Source organism: Artemia sp. Qi Xiang Cuo, chromosome 2, assembly GCF_049724085.1.
Source record: "Artemia sp. Qi Xiang Cuo chromosome 2, ASM4972408v1, whole genome shotgun sequence".
NCBI classification, from domain to species: domain Eukaryota; kingdom Metazoa; phylum Arthropoda; class Branchiopoda; order Anostraca; family Artemiidae; genus Artemia; species Artemia sp. Qi Xiang Cuo.
The window spans coordinates 89,722,320-89,744,553 of NC_142795.1; the positions used below are offsets into that span (position 1 = coordinate 89,722,320).

The window sequence follows — 22,234 nt, forward strand, 5'->3', positions numbered from 1 at the left end:
TTCAGCCTGAGAGTAATACCGATGATGATAATGATGAAGGTTTACCGCACGAAAAGTGCTCTGTCGAACCTGGAATGCGTCCCTTGCGATAACACGAGTGATAATTTTTATTGGACTTGACCCTCTAGAGGCAGAAGAAAATTGTTCACAAAACGGAGAAATTCAAGTACACAGAATTTAAGAAATTTGTTTTTTTTAAAAACTGCTGAATTTTAAATTGCATTTGAGGATTTGGATTTGACTTGAACCCCGAAAAGAATAAAACTAAGACTCCTGTACAAAAAAGAGGATAAGAACGGGTCCTGTAATTGTAGAAGTATCAGAATGATTTTAACAGGTAGCAAATAACTTAGCATGTAATAAAGTAGACTAAAAGATGCTGTAGATACAGTTTAAAGAGGGAGAAATAAGAAATAAGAGCGGTTTGAGGGAAGTGAGAGAATGCTTTGGCCAATTTTCATGCTTGAATCAATAAATGATTAGTGATTGAGTTGTCACACCCCTTTGGCTAAAGTTTTATGGATTATAAACATACATGATATTCAGCCGTTGGGTGAACTTTACTGAAGGTTTTAATCTGATATGTTATACTAGATAAGTATGTTAAAGATCTCAGTAGAGATCTACTGAGTAAAGATCTACTATTTATGATGAGTAAAGATCTACTATTTTTTATAGGGAAAGGGAGGAGGCGATTGCTTGTTAATTGTTATATGTATGCAATTTGTTTTTGTGTTGTTTTTTTCCTATTCTATTTTGCATGCGTTGTTGAATTGAACGTTAAGACTAGTATTGTGCGCTGCCATAGCCATGTGGCTTTTTCACAATAAAAGTATATCTGTCTGTCTATATATATTGCTCCAATTAAGAAATCAAGGTTAGCAGTTGATTTTGTGAGTAGTTAGGAATACCCAATGATTACGTTTAATTCCAGTTTAAGTAGATTATCTTTATAGATTTTGTCCTAAGAAACGTAGCATAGGCTATAGGAGAACTGGTATTAAATGAGATGGAGGGGGGGGATTTCTCCTGGGCTTAGGTTAAACACGTGATTTGTTTTTCGCAGATGAAAAAAGTTTGGAAAAGTTGGAGCATAAGTCTTAGAGCTAAGGTTAGGAGGCTACAGGCCAAGGTAATGACAGTTCTTAAGTATGGTTCTAACATGTGAGCGCTTTGAAACATTGACGAAGATATGCTAATTGTTTTCTAGACGGATTGTCTAAAAATACTTTTAGGCATGCCTTTTCATGTCAACGACCGCGACAGCTGATATTTGACTGGCTACAATGAAACAAATTACGTCACCTTTTATGGACAAGGATGACATGTTGCTGACAATTGTGGCTTCTGGCCATCCAGCAGGGGCCAAGCGATAAGTCAGACGCCCTCAAATGGGATGGAAGGAAAGGATAAGAAAAAATGTAAAGGCAGTTGGAACTTTGCAAGAGGAAGTTGAGTGAAGCTCCAAATAAAAATGAGTGGAGGAGCGTATTCAGCTATTGTCCTCAGGAGGGCTAGTGCTGCAATAATTTTTGCTGCACAGTGCTGCAAAAAGTAGTGATAATCTGTAGAAAACACGGAATATATATTGATAGGTCATTCAAGGCATTGATAGGTCAAATCAAGACATGTTTCTTGCAGACTAAAAAGTTGAAAAATTACTTTTTGAAGTTAAAAGGCTATGTGCTAAATCCATGCTAAGTCCATGGATGCAAAAGTTTGGTGGAAGGGGGAATCACAGGCTTTTTCCAAGGGAGAAGGGACAGGGGTGAGGAATTTCTTTTAATTCAATATTCCCATAAGTTAAGTCCAGTTCTACTTCTTCTGTGAGAAGATCAACGCGCTTAAGTAAAGTTTCCTTGGAGGCAAGAGGGTTAAATTAAAACGTGCTTTTGGCCATTGTTTTTCAGTTATTGTATTCTTGAGACCAATCTCAGAGGGATTCCTCACAATCCGCCCTCCCCCTCCCACTTTAGCCGGTATGTGCACCACTATAACAATACAACAACAAAGAGTTAAATAAAACAAAGCAGAAACAAGCCAAAAATGAAAGAACGTAACAGAACTTTTTGTAATTTTAAAAGAGATTGAAGCTAAGAATTTTTAATGAAAATTCGTAAAATTCCAATATAAAAGTGATAGCTTTATTTTGATACATAAGACATTAAATTATGTGTGGTAGTCTCTAAGGCTGAAAGAAGGCTCTGAAACATAAGTTTGTCTCCTGCTTCCTACCCCTAGCGAAGCAAATACTAATATGTAAGTTGACCGTAGGAAAAAGGTCCAATAAATTAATCTTTCTGGTTATCTACATCATTAGAATAAAAGGTGCAATATATGACCTTCCATTTTGGACAAGACGGTATATCTATATCTTATGTATGGAGTGAGCTTAGGAAGTTTTATTAAAGAGAGTGCATTGGATAGGTGCTGCTTCAGAGAGTAGAGTATAGACAGTACATAAGAGTATAGACAGTAGAGTACAAGACGGCATATCTTACGTGTGGAGTAAGCTGAGGAAGTTTTTATTAAAAAGAGTGCATTGCATAGGCGCTGCTTCAGAGAATATAGTATAGAGGGTATATAAGAGTATAGAGTGCAAGACGGTATATCTTACTAGCTTTCATTAAGTTTTATTAAATAGAGTGCAAGACGTCATATCTATGTTCCTAAGTTTTATTAGAGACAGTAGAGTGCATATGTGCTACTCTCAGAGAGTAGAATATAGAAGAGCATAGAGAGTTGAGTACAAGACAGTACATCTATATCTTACGTGTGGAGTAAGCTGAGGTAGTTTTATTAAAGAGAGTAGAGTGCATAGATGCTGCTTTCTTCCATCCAGGTCATGTTTTATCCACGCCACCATTGCCTGAAAAAAAAAAAATATAAGACTCAAGATGCTTGCATAAGACTTCTTATTGTCAAGAGGATGAAGTAGTAAGATACATTTAGGAATTGGCTACAAAAGGTTGAAGAAGATGTTTTGCTCATAAAAACGCAACGTAATGCGTTTTAAAAATTAAAGAATAACGACACGTTTCACGTAATAATCCTAAGGAGTGGAGCGAAATGATGCACTCAAATTTAGTTCATAATTATTAAGCATTTTGGGGTTTGCTACATTACTTAGTGGCAAGTATAAAAATTTACCATAAATCGAAACAAGACAATCCCTTACTTACAACAAAATTCATTTGAAATTCATCTCAAAAATGTCCCACTAGATGTCTGCAAGAGTTAGCATTTATTCGTGCTTTTAACAATTTGTGCTAGTAGCGTTTGTGATCGTTGACAAACTTTTCTTGTGACCGTACTTTAATTTTTATAATATTTGTTATTTTCACTAATTGATTGACTAAAAGATATATATTTGATTAGCTTCTAAAGAAAATTATTCTCTTACCCTGTGAAAATACCCTAACAAACTCGATAAACAACCATTATGGAATCACACACTCTTTAGACAATGGATAAAACCAACTGTCAAACTGCATGAATTTAATAGGCTAATTAATCAAATAAAATAAACTAATCTAGAAACAAAAAAAAAATAACCAAATTTAATAAAACTAATTCTAAATCATCTAATTAATTAATCTAATATAATTTAATAAAAGGGATAATTAATCCAGTATAAAGACAGTAAATATCAATAATCTTAAATTAATCTAATTAAATCTAAAACTAATTAATTATAAAGCTCTGTATCGCAAGATGTTTGCAAGAGTTAACAATTATTCGTGCTTAAAACAATTTGTGCTCGTTGACAAATTTTTCCTGCGGTGACCACATTTTAATTATTATAATATTTGTTATTTTTACTCATTGATTGACTTAAAGATACTAAGTTTGGGCTACAAAAAATTTGGCCGATAAAAGTTGAGAAAAGAAGAAAATGTCAAGATAATTTAAATTAAGAACTTTCCCTTGGAGAAAATGTTTCAAGTGCGGATTTACGGAAAAAGGGATAAACTCGTTGGAGCGGATCTTATTCACATTAAGTCTATATAATCATAATTAGATAGTCAAAATCCTATTAAAATACATTAAAAAGCAGTCGACGCCATCAAACTAACCTAACTTAACAGGTTAACTTGCAATAATTTTGAGAAAAGCCAATTAACGGATTAAATAAGCTAGTTTACAATGTGGAATGATAATAATTTACGACGTAGGTGAAATCTAGATACCGCATCTAGATTTGATGACATCTAGGTGACATCTAGATGCTGATATCTAGCCTCAAAGTGAGAATTCTAGCCATAAAATGAGCTTCGGTAAAAAAAACTTATGATTTAAATTCAATTTTTTAAAGGTTACCCTTGTATTTATACAAATCTGTCGACCTTCAATGGGAACATCCCTCCCCTCTCAACTTTGGCTCGTGTCGTTAAATTTTCTGCAGTTTGAGCTGAAATTAAGTAGAAATCTGTCGATCAAATAAAATCGGGAAAAAAGAAATAGACATCATAAAATAAAGCAAGCCGCAGCCCATACTTCTCCTAAAAAATCCCTAATCGATCTTAATATTACCAAAATCCACGTTGAAGTCGATGGACAAAGAGTAGTTTTCAACTCCAATTTAAGGATATACAAACATGTAATAATTACATGACAATAATAATGAAGACATTTTGATGGTTAACTTTAGAAGATCTACATTAAATTTTGTTATTTTATTATACTAGGTTATGTTATTACACTTTACTAGATTCCAAAGTCTTGCACGGGTTTGCTACTGACTAAGATTTTAAAGAAGAAGAGAAGTAATTAAAGAAATGTGATAATCAATGCAGTTTTTAATGTTACATAATATCATAATATATATTATAATATAATAATATATAATATAAATATGTGATACAAATATATAAGATAAATATAATTTAATATATAAAAAGAAATCTTATATCTTGTAACGAGCAACTGTGGATGTATTTATGGATAATTTTTTTCTTGAAAACAGCTCTATCTTTTTTTTTTAATTTGGCACCCTGGGATTTTCTGTCCATAAAAAATCGATCTACATAGGTCACGAGTTTGAGAAAAATTGTTTAGAGCCTTAATTTTGGAAAATAAAAAATATGTGTGATGTCATATTTATATACATTTCAAGAGAATAAATTACATCACTTCCCTCCAGGAGTGGTCGTATCGTTTTTAGTATATATTACAGATGCAAAATTAGACAAGACGACAAATGACTCTGAGCAGCTAAAGAAAAAGGCAGGGAATAAGGAACAGCGAAAATCCCGCTGAATTGTAAAGGAAAACGTAGCACAACGAAATTTGCTGTTAGAAGACAAAGCAAAATTATAATAGAACAATGGGAAATGGGTGGATCTTTGATGCATTAACCGAAAAGAGGAATTGAATTCACGCCAGAATGTCTTGAATTATGCTAAAAGATATTACCGAATCAAATGTATACGAGCCTGCCGCCGGCCGAGTTCCGAGGCCCGGGCGAAGAGCTGTCTCCCAGTATTAAAATATGTATAAGATAATATGACATAAATATACAATATAATACTGAAATACTTTACCTATACTAAAATACTATAATACTTTACCTGAAATACAGCTTCTTCGTTAAAAACGTTCAGGTTATCACTGGATAGCAGCTTTATAACTTCTGAGCAGGGCAAAGCCAAAAATTCTTGATTCTTTATGACTTCCATAAAGTGGTCCTATAAATAAATGACTATCAAATGAATAAGTAAATACCGGGAGGTATTAAACTACTAAATAAATAATTAAATATTAAATAATCTACATATAAATAAGTTCTAAGTTCTAATGTAATAAAAAAGTTCTACATATAATAAGTTCTAATAAGTTCTATAAAAAAAATAAGTAAAATTTTGTAAATATAAAATTATTTAATATTTTCATTAAATTAATTAGTCAATTTAACTCATTAAATAAAAAAAGACGTTCAGATTATCACTGAATAGCAGCTTTACTTCGGAACTGGGCAAATCCAAGAACTCTTGATTCTACATGACTTCCAGAAAGTGGTCTTATAGATAGATGAATATTAAACGAATAAGCAATTATTTCCATAATTACTATTTATAACATACTTAATTTTAAGCAATTTATTATCAATCAATCAAGCATATAATAAAGTATGTATTACATATACATAACAATTCTTTAGTCTTTAAGATTATGAATCAGTTTGACAGTTAAGTTCCGACTCTTGAATGATTCTGACAATATTAATTTTGTTTGTTCACCCCCAAAAGGGGCCCTATTATTTTGCCAGGAAAGTGTCAAACACTATGCATTTTACTGAACTTTACACACTAGACTTAATTAATTTGGAACAAGAAAAAATCAGTAAAACTACAGTGACCCGCCTGAATTTTAGAAGATATTTTGATATAAAGCATAAAAGCCGAAATTATATACAGTATAGTCTTTAGACTGGCTTTTTGACTTAAAAGTTTATAGTTATAAACACTACTAAATAATAAATACGGTAAATATTCATAAATATCATAAATAATAAGGATAGTCATAATAGTCACGAACAGTCACTAAATAGTCATAAATGTTAGAAGTTTATTATTCATAGCCTTTAGGCTTAAAGTGTTCAGCCTAATCAAGGCAGCTGACTCCAAAATTCAACGAGGTTGATATACATCTCGAAATATGACCCCCCAGTCGTGAGACAAAATAGTTCAGACGCATACTTACCAAAACTGTAACTTTGGCAATATGTATTTACAAAAAAAAATCACCCCCTCCTCTTCAAAAAAATTCTTGCATCCATCTGCACTTATAAATGAACATGTTTTTTTTATTATCCGCAAATGCAACTTTTACCAAAAATGAATTCGGCAAATTGTTTTGCCCAATCAATAAAACGTTCTATGGGGGCTGTAAGTCTCAAGTTGACACATTTTAGCGCACAAAAAAATCACAAAAATTTAGCGCACATTTTAGCAAGAACAACATTGACATCAAAGGTTTTAACTTATCAAACAGTTCGTGGTAGCGAACTGTAAGTAAGGAGCGACTCGGCTCAATGGTAACCGAAACCCTAAAAAATGGAATTTTGATATCAACAGTTACATAAAAAAATTAGAATATTATGCTGATTGCAAATATACAAGATTCACCAAGTTTAGTGTTACCTGTCAAAAGTTACAAGCCTGAGAATATTTGCCATGTTTTTGAAAAAGGGAGGAAACATTCCCCAAAATTCAAAGAATCTTAATGAAAATCATACCATCAGATTCAGCATATGAGGGAATCGTACAGTATAAGCTTCAAATTCATATATACAAATATTTGGAATATTATATTTTTTTGCCAGAATAAAGATTACGGACGCGTGCTTATTTACTTTTTTCTCCCACGAGTGATTGTATCTATCAAACGAATTGTCCAAGAAGATCGGAAGAGGGTGCATTCGAACGGAAATTAAAAATTCTACTGTCCTTTTTAAGTGACCAAAAATATTGGAGGGCAACTAACTCCCTTCCCACACCCCTTTTTCTCAAAAGTCGTCCGATCAAAATTTTGATATAGCCTATTTTGTTCAGCATAGTTAAAAAAAAAAACAAAAAAAACTATTCCTTATGGGGGTAACATAACCCCCCACAGCATATGGAAAAAAGGCCGTAAGGTATGAAATTTGCCCATTTCTTGCGTACAGTATTTGTCATTGGAAAGTACACCGATATTTTCGGAGGGGGGGGGGTCGATTGGTGTTAGTTTTCATGCGGGATAACATACCGTGGAAGAGAAATTTCCGTTGGTGAACTTTCCCGGAGAAATTTTACACTGGGAGATTTGACAGGATTCCTATACGAAATTCATGTTATATTCTTACTTTCTCTTTGCCAACTCAGTTTTGCATGTGGAGATGTTCCAGGGGAGTTTTCTGGAGGAAATTTTCAGCGGGTTCGGATTTCAGGGTAAAAATTTCCGCGGAACGGGGGATATCCGGAGTGATCACAAATTAAAATCTTTTTCAAATCAAAGTACGCTAAGGAGAATTTTTGTCAGGCTGAATCATCCACAAGTAGTTTTACGGAGGGTGGGAGGATTTTTCAGCGAGGATAGAATTGTCCGGAGGGAATTTTTACGGGAGGGGGGTGTATTTTACTTGGAAGGAACTTTCCACGGAGGAGTTTCCCGTGAGGGGAGAAAATTTTTCTTGGAGGATGAACCAGATTTACCAGCATTATTTCAAAACCGATCAGACATTAAATAAAAAAGTATTTTCAGCTGAAAGTAAGGAGCAATATTAAAACTCAAAACAAAAGAAATTAATCCGTTCATGAAGGGGTTGCCTCCCTACTCAATCCCTAACTGTTTACGCTAAAGTTTGACTGTTTGTCCCAATTTTATTAAGAACGACTCCTGAAACACAAGGGTCGTTTATTTAGAGTAGTAAGCTTTTATAAAAGTGATAAAACTTTAGCGCAAACAGCAAGGCATTGAGGAGGGGGGCAATTTATTCATTTATAGAATAATTTCTGTTTATTTTGAGTTTTAACATTGCTCCTTACTTTCACCTGAAAAAACTTGTTTTTTTTTATTTAATATGAGTCAGAAAAGAGGATTTAAGCCCTATTGAAGAAAAAAGAATTAATGGTAACAAATATCTTGAAGAAAACAATAAGACATGGTGAATTAACTCGGCAAATCGGTAGAACGTTCTGAGAGGGCTGTCAGCTTGACAGATTTTAGCGTCCGAAGAATTCAGCAACAACAATTTTGACATGGAATTTGCCAATTTATGTGACTTAGAAAAGAATATTTAAGCTATTTTGAGGAAAGAAGAATTAATGGTAACAAATATTTTGAGAAACGACAAGATATGCCAAATCATCCCGGCCAATCGAAAATACGTTCCGGGAGGGCTATAAGTCTTGGCTTGACAAATTTAAAGCGCACAAAAAAATACAGAAAAAACAATTTCTACATTAAAAGTTCTAATTTCCATGAGTTATAATACAGACTGCAAACATCTTTTGGGAAATATAAAATGGTAGCAAATACCTTAAAAACTCAGAAGATATTGAAAATTGATTAGGTTAACCGACAGAACTTTCTGAGTGAGCTATGACTCTCAGCATTTTTTTTTTTTTTTTTTTTTTTTTTTTTTTTTTTTTTTTTTTTTACAAAAAATTCAAATAGCGGCTTTTAAGAAATTTTTTTTGCTTGTAATTCTTTTTCAAGCAAACAAATTCTAGAGACCATTACCAAAAAAATTCTAGAGATTTTCTTCGGCCGACAACTCTTACATAGTGAATGCAGCAGAAGCAGCAACCTAGTAAAAGGGGAACCACAGCCCATAGTAGCCAAAATTTAAAAGACGCGCTTTGAAAAAAAACGAAAACTGCCTAATAAGAAAAAAAATTGCCACCTGACACTGTTCCAGGAATGGTAACTATCACTTTCGTCCATCTTAAAAATAGGAGTTTATAACAAAAAATTATGGTGATTTAGAAAAAAGCAGGAACCCACCCCCCCAAAAAAAAAAATGGCGCTTGAACGAAATGAAAAGTTTACCATTGGAATCAGCATGGTCAAAAACCTTGTACAGGGAATTACAGTCCCTCACCTTGAACAACAAGGAAAATCACTTTATTGTATGGATTGCACTGACGTGTCTCCATTTTTTTCGATAACGGCTAGCGGGTTACTAGAACACCACAGAGACATGTTTAATAATTCATTTAATAGAAATTCGCTACATATAGTCGTTTTTGTAATTAACAAAAATAATTTTTATAACAAATTAAAATCCCGGAAAATAGGATTTTCCGTATAAAAATAAATTTGAATTGTATATCTTTTTCTGACTCTTTGTATGAGTAATCAAAGTAAATTAATCAGGTAATTTATATAAATGTAGGCAGGGAAGTCGTTGGGGAGGGGTATGGGGGAGGCAGTTGCCTCCCTCCTCAATAATTTGGAGAAAAAAATTATTATATAGCCCATGCCCATTGACTATCCGGATATGGATTCCTCTTCCACTTCAACAAAGATGCTGGAGATACGCTGCTGAATGTATGGTAAAGGACAACTTTATTCAGTCTGGGATTGGCTGTATTGTGGAAAGCAAGACGTCTGAAAAAATTCGACGGTCGCATACATCAATACAGTGCGTTTTCATACTTTTCAATCTATTGACTATTCCTAAATGAAGGAGAACTGTCGGGACGGAATTTTCCAGGGGAAAATTCTCCGGAGGCGACTTAAGAGGAGGGGGGGGAATCTTCTAAAACGTGAGAATCGGGGTTGTCCAAAGGATGAGAGAAGCTCCAGAGAAATTCCCTGTCAGAACGTGCTAACAGTTCATCCTTGAACTGTAGAAGTGTTATAAGCTCAATTTTGTTATCTGATGTTTTTAATTTAGTGACAAGTTTTATATTTTGACTTGATGATGATATATACTGAACAGCTTGAGAAACTGCCCACCCCCCTCCCTCTAATAAATAAATTAATAGCTGAAAAATATACCCCAAACATACAAACTCACAGCAGTGAAGTTTTCTGCAACGTTGAATAATTCAGTACAGCTTTGAGCATCTGCAAATATTTTGATACCCAAACAGTTGGACGGATGAAGTTGTTTAATTAGAAAGATGCAACACTCATCGACGACAGGGCTTAGCTGCAAAAGGCAAGCTGCAGCCAGAAGTCCTTCAACATTATCCTCTTGTATCTCGACCAGCCCTAAAAGATGAGATCTTGAGGAGATATGTTTTTTTGATCTGATGAAACCTATACGATTTCACCATTTGTGACCAAGGCCGTACCCAGGATCTTTTTTTCGGAGGGGGTTTTACTCAAAGATTTTTTTCGGGGGGGAGGCTATACAAACAAACACAAACCCCCTATCAAAACTGGTTTTAGATACCTGTTTTTTAATTTTTTAAGTGTAAAAAAAACGAGGAGCGTGGAGTTAAAACCCCCCTAACCCCCCCGCTGGGTATGGCCTTGTTTGTGACCTACGTATATTAGTACACAAACAGGAGACTTGGACTCGAAACAGGAACCCTGTGTATTTTCTACGTTCTCCTGTAATATCCTTTATCTGCACCATTGGAGATTTGCCAAATTAACAAAATTGTTTTCAAAACACTATTTTCTTCCATATCAACTTGTATGCTTTTAAAATTACAGCTTGTCTAGATGCTTAATACGAATACAACCTTTTGGCTACTGGTAGTGTTAATTTTATAAGTAAAAATCGTAGCAGTAGCCGCATGGTGATTTGGCAACACACACAAGGTATAGTTTGGAAGCTAGGATACAAGGTATCTTCATGTGCATGCGAAAACCGTGTTTGGATGCCTGTTCTTAAAGCAGTAATTACTGTTATTTCTTTTTTATTGCTCTATTATCATTTACAGAACCCCAACTTTTTTTTTTTTTTTTTTTTTGGAGAACCAGCTAAATAGGCCATCAGGAGCTATTACTTGCTTAGTTACTACAACAATAGGTGTTTTTACTTTTAGTTTGAATATAAAGGTAGACGAAATTAACGTGAACGTTGCAATTTAACGTTCTCTTTGAAGTTATACAATAGGTTAGAAGTTTGCTAGTAAACTTCGAAGTTAGGCGACTTCGGAATCATTTGTGATTTCGAACATGTTTCTTTTTCACTTAAGTGTTTTGACAATGTTCGAAATCTCAGGCTTTTTTTTAGTAAAAACCAGGTTTTTTAGTGTGAATGTCCAAAATGTTGTTTCTAAATCTGGTTGCAAAATCAACTTTGATATTTTTTCCTGTTAATTACATAACTCCATCTTTTTCAATTGTTTTGTTTGCTAGAAAACCAGCTAGATAGGCTACCAGAAGCTTTTCCATCCCTTGTAATAATGAAATAATAGGTGACTTTACTTTCAGTTTGAACATAAAGGATGAACGATATTGTCGTAAATGTTGCGATTGAAGATTTTCTTTGACCTGGCATCCTTCAATAAATTCTTGCACTAGTCATAGAAAGTTCAGCGACTTCGAGTCATCCCAGGTGTTTTTTTTAGTGTGAATATCAAAATCATGTCTGAATGTCTGGTTGTGAAAGCTGTAGTTATCAGTGTTTTTTTTTTTTTTTTAGATCATGTCTGAATGTCTGGTTATGGTGTATTTTTTTTGCTTTTGTTTTACTCTGTTGATATTTTTCCTGTTATTTATTGAACCCTATCCTTTACTATCTTTTTCATTTATTTTCATTTGTTGAATGTCTGGTTATGAAAGCTATATTTATCAGTGTTTTTTTCGCTTTTTTTTACTTTGTTGATATTTTTTCCTGTTATTTATAGAGCCCCTTTACTATTTTGTTTTCCATTATTTTCTTTTGTTAAAAAACCAGCTAGATAGGCCGCCTGTAGGCATTATATGCTTACAATAGTAACAATAGTTACAATAGTATTTGCCCAGTAATATTGTAATAATAGATGACATTACTTTCAGTTTGAACATAAAGGACGAACTAATCTGCCGTAAACGTTACAATTTCTCTTTGAACTTGCATCGTTAAATTAATACTTGATTTAGTCGCAGAAAGTTTGGCTACTTCGAGTCGTTTCTGATTCCGAGTTGTGTTTTTCATTCATATTAGTGTTTCATAACGTTCGATATCCCAGGTTTTATCGGTAAACACCTAAATCACTAATCGACTGCTCTTTTGTTGACGTTGATTTTTAAGGTGATTAAATTAAAGAAACAAGTTTTTTCAACTGAAAGTAAGGAGCAACATTAAAACTTAAAACGAACAGAAATTATTACATATATGAGGGGGGTTACTCCTACGAAACACCTTGCTCTTTATGCTAAAGTTTTTTAGTGCTTTTAAATAAAGCTTCTTATTGTTCTGATTCAATGAACATAGTGTTTCAGGAGTCGTTCTTAATGAATTGGGACAGAATTCAAACTTTAGCGTAAAGAGCAAGGTGTTATGGAGGAGTAACCCCCCTCATACACGTAACAATTTCTGTTCGTTTTTAAGTTTTAATGTTGCTTCTTATTTTCAGCTGGAAAAACTTGTTTTTTTTATTTAATTTCTGATTGTTGTTTAAATAATTCCAGGAAATCTGGCTACTCCTCCACGGAAAACTCCTTCCTCCCAAAGGATTTATTCTCTAAAAAATTCAATCCTGTTGAAAATTTACCCCGGGTAATTACCCTTAACACCACGCGTAAAATTGAGTCGGCAATAAGAAAGTAAGACATAAGAAGAATTTCGCATAGGAATCCTGGCAAATTCCCCCAGTGTAAAATTTCCCCTGAAAAATCCACCCCTTAGAAACTTCCCTCCCCATGGAAAATTCTCCCCGTAGAAAATCCCACCAGCAGAAATACCCCCCCCCCCCGCCGAAAAATGTATGCATTCTTCTCAATAACAAATACTATCGCAAATTTTGTAAACAATGGGGAAATTTTGTAACTTAAAGAGCTTTCCCTAGGGGCTGTGGGGGTCGTGATATCCCCAAAGGCATAGCTATTTGTCCTTTCAACTATGCTGAACAAAATGGCTATCTCAAAATTTTGATCGGAGGATTTTGAGAAAAAAGGAGTGTGAGGGGGCCTAGTTGCCTTCCAGTTTTTTGGTTACTTAGAATGGGCACTAGAATTTTTAATTTCTGTTCGAATGAGCCCTCTCACGATATTCTAGGACCACTGGGTCGATGCGATCACCCCTGGAAAAAAAAAACCAAAAAATAATAACAAATAAACACGGATCCGTGATCTTTCTTCTGGCAAAAAATACAAAATTCCACATTTTTTCCGATAGGCGCTTGAAACCTCTACAGTAGGGTTGTCTGATACGCTGAATCTGATGGTGCTATTTTCATTAAGATTCTATGACTTTCAGGGGATGTTTCCCCTTTTTTCAAAAATCAGACAGATTTTCTCAGGCTCGTTACTTTTGACGAGTAAGATTAAACTTTATGAAACTTGTATATTTGAAATCATTATAAAACTCCAATTCTTTTGATATGTCTATTGGTTTCGAAATTCCTTTTTTAGAGTTTCGGTTACGATTGAGCCGGGTCGCTCCTTACTTACAGTTCGTTACCCCGAACTGTTTGACTTTGGTATTAGTTTTAGTAAAATGGAACGGTCCTTTTTTGATCAATTTGATGATCCTCTGGTAAAATTCGACGAAACACATAAATCACATGTCAACTCCTTCATTGTTGACGTTGATTTTTAAGGTGCCTTCGGCATTAGTTTTGAGTAAAATGAACTGGTCCTTTATAATCAATTTGTACTTCTTTGGATAAAAAAAAACTGTGGTACTTCAAGATAGATAATTGTTTGTGTGAGAAGCTTTTCAAGGCAAAGTCAGAGGCGATAAAAAAGAATAATTTAAATAATTCTATTTATAGGTAGGTTTAAACAAGGTATCGGTTATTAACAAAAAGTAAAATTAACAGAGGAGTTTGCAAAAATTTTAATTCTGCTTTAAATGTAATTCCAACTTAAGTTTTAAACTTAGTTTAGAAGGTTTAAACTTAAGTTTACAAGGTATCGGTTATTAGCAAAAGGTAAAATTAACAGAGGAGTTTACACGAATTTTAATTCTGCTTTGAATGTAATTCCAATATATGCCTTGATAACAGAACATTCATCCAATTTTGAGTCACTAAATGACACTTGTATGGCCCCCCGACTTTACCAAAAAGGACATTTGAAGGAATCTATGGTTGGACAAAAAGAATGTGAAAAACAACAGAAATGGTAGGCTGGAAAATTTCGGCCGTCATATAAACTAAACAGCTATCGAGATGAGCACATGACAGACCTTCATACCAATCCCCGGTTCCTGCCCTGTCAAAAGTAGGTACCCCGATACATCCCTTGAGGATGTCCAGTACTTAAATGTATATGTTAATTGCACTATATTCCTTCTTAGACGAATTACCGAACAAGAATCAACAGAGACTGTTACAAAGATGAAGGTGTCAAACCTGGAACCTTCCCTGAGTAGCCTTTACTTTTAGCCAATATGTATCAACTTGGTTCTTTCAAGAGTAAAAATATAATTTTAGTCAAAAAATATCTTTGTACAGAGTAAAAATGTTTTGCCTCAAAATGCTATTAAGTTTATTCAATTCTTTCTTTCTTTTTTTTAAAGGAAAGGTATTTTCTATTGTTTTAAAGGAGGCGAAAATTGAGCCAATATTTAAAAAGGGAAATAAAATATTGTAACTATAGATCGACTTCACTTGTACCAGTCTATCTAAGATAATCGTAAAAATATGATTTTCAAGTTTTGAGATCTCTTACTATCAGTACTTTTTTCTTTAATACTTAGTTTGGCTTTGGGGGTTTATTCCACTGAAAATAGACAATTTTTTCGGGATGGGGGGGGGGAGGCAAGTACTATCAGATATTCTGTTTTAATCCGGATTTCAATTTTAGTTTTTTCCTGAAGGATGTTCGTACTGTCTCAAGCACCATTAGTCAATTTTGTGGTTAGTTTTTGCAAAAGAGTCCATATATTCCCATGTTTTTTATTTACTGATTATGGGTTATAACATTGTAGTAGAAAGATCACCATTATACAATTAGGCTTATTGGCAGTTTATCTTTAAATGTCCCAACTTAAAAAAAAATTATTTCTCTCTTTTATACCTGTTTTTTGTCTAGGAATGAGGGGGTCCTGAATACCGAGCTTCTATCTATGATGCCATCACCCTTGAGAATCTATGCTTTTGTGTATTCTCTCACTGGATGTAAAGAATTTAAGCTAAAATAAAAATATATTAATTGCTTTTGTAGCAATGCTGGACCAAAGTTTGCAGAGGATCTCGACCAACTGTAGTAATTTAATCCGTCAATATATTTGTCAATCTCGCTGTTGTAAAGAATTTAAACAGGAAAAATCAAAATTACCTGTATAGCAGTACTGAACTAAAGATTGCAGAGCATCTGGATCTACCTGTCGTATTTCAACTTCCGTTTGGTTGGCTTCTCTAACATCAGAAGTGAACATAGCATCAAAATAGTCTGAGGCTGCACTTAGGATCACCCTATGTGCTGATATTCGCTTGTTCTCTTAAAAAATAGTAAGAGATTACTGGCCTAAAATATAACAAAATTATGCATTTTTTTTACAAAAAAAAAACTAAACAAAAAAAAAACACTATCTTAAGAAAAATTAGATGTGATTCATCCACCTTCAAAAATCAAAATACAATGGATAGCTTTGAAAATTTGATTAATAAAAATAAAAACCTTCATTTTTCTTCAAAACTAATACAGATATTTTTAGATTTCAGGTCAAGCAGCAGATAAATTGTAAACTTGAACTTCCAACCATAGGATATACAGTAAATTCACATATACTCATCAATTCAGCATGAAAAGTTATTTACAAAGCCATCCTGAACTCAAAATCGAGAAAAGGTGCAAATCCACTCTATAGGGATTGGATAGCCGAAGTGTAAAATATATATTCGAGTAATTCTATTATTTGAAAGATTTCTGCAAGTCAGTAGCCACCCCCCCCCCCCCCCGAGTTATATCTACACATGCATCAACTTTGAAACCAATGCAGAACAAAAAATCCTCCAACAACGAAACTGTATTAACAACGTAAGAAAATAAGCCATATTTGAGACTGCTTAGAAATTACAGATGATCAAACAAAAAACGAAAATCTAAAACGAAAATCACCACCAATGCAACCTAACAATTGGCAACTTTGTTCGAAGTTAAGCTGCCACTCCACAAAGGATGTGGTAAGATACAAACCCACATTACCAGGATTGCTAAAAAAAACCTCAATTTAAGCTATATTTCCCTTACATGGATTAAAGCTAGAGCTGTTTTTATACTTAAACTAGGGAAAGAGGATTATTCAAACCCCTGGTCTCATAGAATTATTATGTTAAGATTGTTTCAACTGAAATTGATGGAACAACTGATTATAATATTAATATGATATCTGATAATCAAATGGGATTTAAAACAGGAAGGTCTATGGACACAGTAATTCACCAATTGGTGTAGCAAGTTGACAATGAAACATTGGACATACCTACTTCAGAATGAAGAGAAATGGCAATGCAGAGGCAAGATAAGATGGATCTATCCAAAAATGGAACTCCTACATACTCAAGAATCAATAGGTCATTGCAGAGCTTAAACGAGTTAAGAAATCACGAACTGCTTAAAAAGGCTGCACTAAAAGAGGAGTAAGCTCCCATTACATTTCGGACCTTTGTCACAAATGGTCTAAGAAATCACGAACTGCTTAAAAAGGCTGCACTAAAAGAGGAGTAAGCTCCCATTACATTTTGGACCTTTGTCACAAATGGTTCTTTATACGTACTCAAAGGATATCCTGGATGTGCCAAGGCACATGCTCATGACCAAGTATTCCTACTAAGAGGCAAATACTTAGGGACCTTATTTGAACAGGAACAACAAAACCATTTGGGCAGCTTTTGTTTGTAATTTTACGACGGCTTACATTTACTAATGATAATTTTGCATGAATTTGGACATTTCTATTTGGTTAATTGTGTGGTTATACTGCTTTGTCCTAGGTGATTGGATAAGTTAGTAAGGTCAAGACCTTGTTCAAGTGCTTGTTTATCTCAATTGATAAAGTAGGAAAACAGTTCTTTTCTTCATTTTTCGTTTCCTTTTTTTAACCAAGTAATTAATGTAATTACTTGTAATTAACCAAGTAATTAATTAACCAACTAAGTAATAAGTAAGTAATTAGCCAAGTAATTACATTTAACACATTACATGTTGGATGAACCAAAATTTGGTCACAAAAAATACGACTATCAATTGAAAAGACTGAAGCAGTAGTTTTTACAAAAAAAAGAGGAAATGGCTCACTTCACTATAAAAATACATGATTACCCTTTGTACCCAAAAACAGGTAAAGTACCTAGGGATAATAATTGACTATAAATTAAGCAACTATCATTAGGATTAACAACAAAATATCTTCAATATTTTAAAGAAATTAGTAGAGTCAGGTGAATGAAACACAGAAATTAATTCAAATATCAAATCTAGAAAATTTTTGAAACTCTAATTGACCTATTTCAACTATTTACCCTAAAATATTAGTTATTTTATCTACAAAGAAATTGTTTCCCCTCGTTTCTTAACCAATTCCTTCTTTTCTTTTCTGTCAAATGTTACAAATGTTTCTGCAAGTCAATGATGTAAAATAATAGATTACTTATTTGAGAGAACTTTAAATGCTTGTTTTGTTGCACTACCATACTTTTTAATTTGATAAAAGGATTTAGTAAGATATCTAGCCAAAAGATTTGTTACTGCCTTTTCATTTATTCAGATTCAATGGCTTTTTATTCCTTTTTCATACATGTCATGTTGCAGATCAATTACACAACTGTCTCATTAGGCAAAAACGAGTAGCTTACCAGCAACTAAAACAACATCAGTAAGTACTCCAGTTTTTAAGTAATATTCCATGCGTTTCATACAGTTTCTAGTATGTGAATCAGATACAAATTTCCCATCAGGTGATGTATTGCCTGACTGAGAATTGGGACTACAGAAGTTGAAATCACTTGCTGCACGCCTTGGAACAGCTGTAAAAGCTGGTTGATGATTGGCATGAGGTCCAGACTGAGTAATCCAGCTTCTAGCAGGGATACCAATGCTGGAGTGCCTTTGACATACACCAGTTGGATCCATGTTCCTGTTTTAAGAGAGAGAAAACATTTAAGAGACAATATAAACACCTTAATTACAAATAAACAAGAATATAAGCTTGAAATTGGAAATACCTTGAGAAGACGGATAAAGTCTTAGATAGAATGTCAATGTTGAAAACATTTTTGTCATGAGGTGTTTTAGAAGGTGTCACTTGAGCATAAAAGATGTTTGCCTGGTTTAATGGATGTGAACAAGAGTGGTGTTGTCCTTGCTAGTTGGGTTTTCTGACAAATTTCAACATACACATAAAAAAATGAGACTAGGTTCCCAATGCCAGGTTTATCCTAGCATTCCTAGGATACCAATTTTCCAGCCTACTAGAATCCAAGACTGCATAATCTAAAATCTCATACCTCAAACAGGCAAAATTTAACAGGCAGTATTTTTAATTTTAATTACAAATTCAAAAACCCTTCTTCTGGATTTTTTTTTCTTTGTACTATGGCCTATACACATTGTTTACTTTGCCTAACTGTTTATCAGCATTTTACTTCCTTTGTGTTTCTTTTACTTTTTTGTTATTCTGTAAGAATTTGTTATTATGTTATCATCTACCACAGTCAATTAATACCTCATTGCTTGTATTCTAGTGTAAAACTGTATTTCAGATTAATTTGTATTGTTCTTTTCTTTTTGCTATGATCTACACATATTACTCACTTTGCATAGCTGTCTATTTGAATAATCTTCTGTTTTTACCCTAATTCAGTGATGGTAGTTTCTTATTGGTTTGGTTGTTCAGTGTTCTCTTATTCGTTTTAAAATGTAACACAAATCATTTGTATGATTGTCAGGGGTGATTTCTTTAAGCCTCAAAGATCCTTAAGGGCAGAGGGCTCATAAGAACTTACACAGGGGCTAGGAAGAAAAAATGTACTCTCAGGACACAATTTTTAAATGAAGGTTTTTAAACCGATGTTGGAAGCAGGACTGGTATTCACCCTGGTCTCTATGGAAACAGGTATGTTTCATCCCTTTTAGCTTAGAATCTGGTGTTCCTCTCCAGCATTTTCCAGGGTTGTATCACAAAATAAAAAAGGAATATAAATGTTTTATTGCACAATATTCTATCATTACTCCCTTGAAGTCTCTGCCTTTAAGCCCATGCAATAAGATTCTTGTTTGAACAGGGACATAATAAAAGTGAAGTATGAATTTAAAGCAAGCAGAAACTTTGGTTAAATAATTTGCAAGTGCAAGAACAAATCTGTTAGAGTTATAAAGCTGAAGAACAGTGAAAGATTATATGAATTTCCTGAAAAAAATCGAAAACGCAGTATTGAGGGGTCTAAGTTGTCGAAAAATGATCCCCTAAGTAGGGTTGTCATCTTGACCAAGTGGTGGGGAGGCGGGTCCTTAAAGGTTCAAAAATGTTGCAAAAAGGAGGAATTCCTAAAAGGGGAAGGAGTCAATACTTTCTCAATAAATTGCTCCTAAAAAAAAAAAAAAAAAAATGATTGCAATCCTTTTTATATCATTTTTAATTAATTTTATTGATTATTAAAAAAAAGTAAAAAAAAATTAATAGAGCATTCACACATGAAGCTGAATAGAAGATTCTAGTTCGAGGAATGAAGGATTTTGACAATTTACCCCTTCCCAAATGTTCTCCAAGAAGCAACTATTTACCATATAGTCCAAATAGGCAGACCACCAAAGCTGAACAAAATCTTTTTCAGAATGGCATGATTTGCATTTGTAGAATATCAAAAGCCTTGCAAAAAGGGATGGGGCGTAAGGACACTTGACACTGGCAGGGAAACAAGTAGATGCTTAAAGAATGTGTAAAAATAGGAAAATGAGATATATTCCCATTTAAATCTCGTAAAAACAAAGCTCCAGGTAGCACTTGCCCCCCCCCCCCAGCTTGAAAAGTCCCTAGCATCACTCGTGTTGAGGTGGGGCAATAAACTTGAAATTAATTTTCAGTACTATCATTTAAGCTGTAGATTTATTGCCAAAACACGTTTCAAACAGTTTGTGGTAACGAACTGTAAGTAAGGAGCGACCCGGCTCAATGGTAACCGAAACTCTAAAAAACGGAATTTTGATACCAATAGATACATCAAAACTTATATAACCTTAATGAAAATCGCACCATCATATTCAACGTATCAGAGAGCTCTGCTGTAGAGATTTTAAGCTCATATCCACAAAAATGTGGAATCTTCTATTTTTTGCCAGAAGAAAGATCACGGATGAGTGTTTTTTTTTTTTTTCTATTCCCCAGGGGTGATCGTATCGACCCAGGGGTCCTAGAATATTGTGGGAGGGCTCATTGGAACTGAAATTAAAACTTATAGTGCCCTTTTTAAGTGACCAAAAAAATGGAGGGCAACTAGGCCCCCTCCCACGCTCATTTTTTCCCCAAAGTCACCCGATCAAAATTTTGAGTCTTTTATTGTTTAACAAAAATAGAGTTGTGAGAAAGTCAAACTTCAGCGTAAAGAGCGAGGCGTTGAGGAGGGGATAGCCCCTTTCATATACGGAATAATTTCTGATGGTTTTAAGTTTTAATGTCTCTCCTTACTTTCAGTTAAAAAAAACTTGTTTTTTTTATTTAATAAATAATACAGGATCACACTAACTTGCAAAAACTAGAGTAAATTATACTTGCTTGGACAATAATTTCGCTGAAACCTAATCAAACTCATACATCAAGGTAAAGAAAAGCAACAGGAAAGATTTATAGACCCCTTAGTAATATGACCGCGGCAACCACCCGCCCAGAGTCTCGGGCAAGTGACCCAAAAATTTGAAAAATTTGTGAAAAATTGAAATTTTTCAGAATGTGGGGCTGAGCTTAGGCAACGAATAGGTACTATTTGGAAGATAAAGATGGCTTTCATCGATTGTTTGCCTGTTATTTCAAGCAAATTAATGGTCCTATGTCAATTCTACATTCTTAGTCAACCTTCTTAAGACCATAGGCGGGCGTGCCTTGTTTGCCTCTCATTCCAGGCAATCTAACGGTCCTATGCCAATTTTAAATTTTTGGTCAACATGTCTGAGACTCTAGACAGGCGTGCCTTTCCAAAAACTAACAAACAAGTATGTGTGCAATAAGAGAGTCATACTTATTCCCGCCATTTACCCATGCCGAAGCCATTTAAACATTTGCCTCTCAATTACTTGGACTATCTGTCTTGGCATTTTTCTTTCTACAATTAGCAATGTCTTGATGCAACCTACTGTAAAATACTTGATAACTTCAATTCAAGTTCTTTTGATTTTCTCCCCAAGAATTGCTATGTAAGGTAATGAATGTATTTATTGGAAATTGTAGGGTCCAAAAGTTGAGAAACTTCGTTTTTATTACCTTTTTTAAGTTGCAATAACTTATTCCTTGTTCATTTGTTATTTTAAAATGTTTAATCCAGTTACTTTTGTGAGGTGGTTTCACAAAGGTAGCTTCAAATTGTAAATGTTAAACAATTATAGGCTATATTATATTTTTAGGTGAGTCTATTTTAGTTTTATGTAAATTTTTTAGTTTTAGTTTATTTTTTTCTCTACGCTGAAGACGCCTTGTTTGATACGGGCG

General features: G+C 33.9%; 1 protein-coding gene across 1 annotated transcript in view; it reads right to left on the reverse strand.

Moving 5' to 3' along the window:
- LOC148955774 (kelch-like protein 5) overlaps window positions 1-22,234 on the reverse strand; it is a 101,154-nt gene that overhangs the window by 56,183 nt on the left and 22,737 nt on the right. The window contains 5 exon segments of the mRNA XM_089107907.1: window positions 2,774-2,869; window positions 5,571-5,687; window positions 10,505-10,701; window positions 15,874-16,035; window positions 18,393-18,673. Coding sequence (XP_088964033.1) covers window positions 2,774-2,869; window positions 5,571-5,687; window positions 10,505-10,701; window positions 15,874-16,035; window positions 18,393-18,669 — 849 coding nt within the window. The 5' untranslated portion in view covers window positions 18,670-18,673.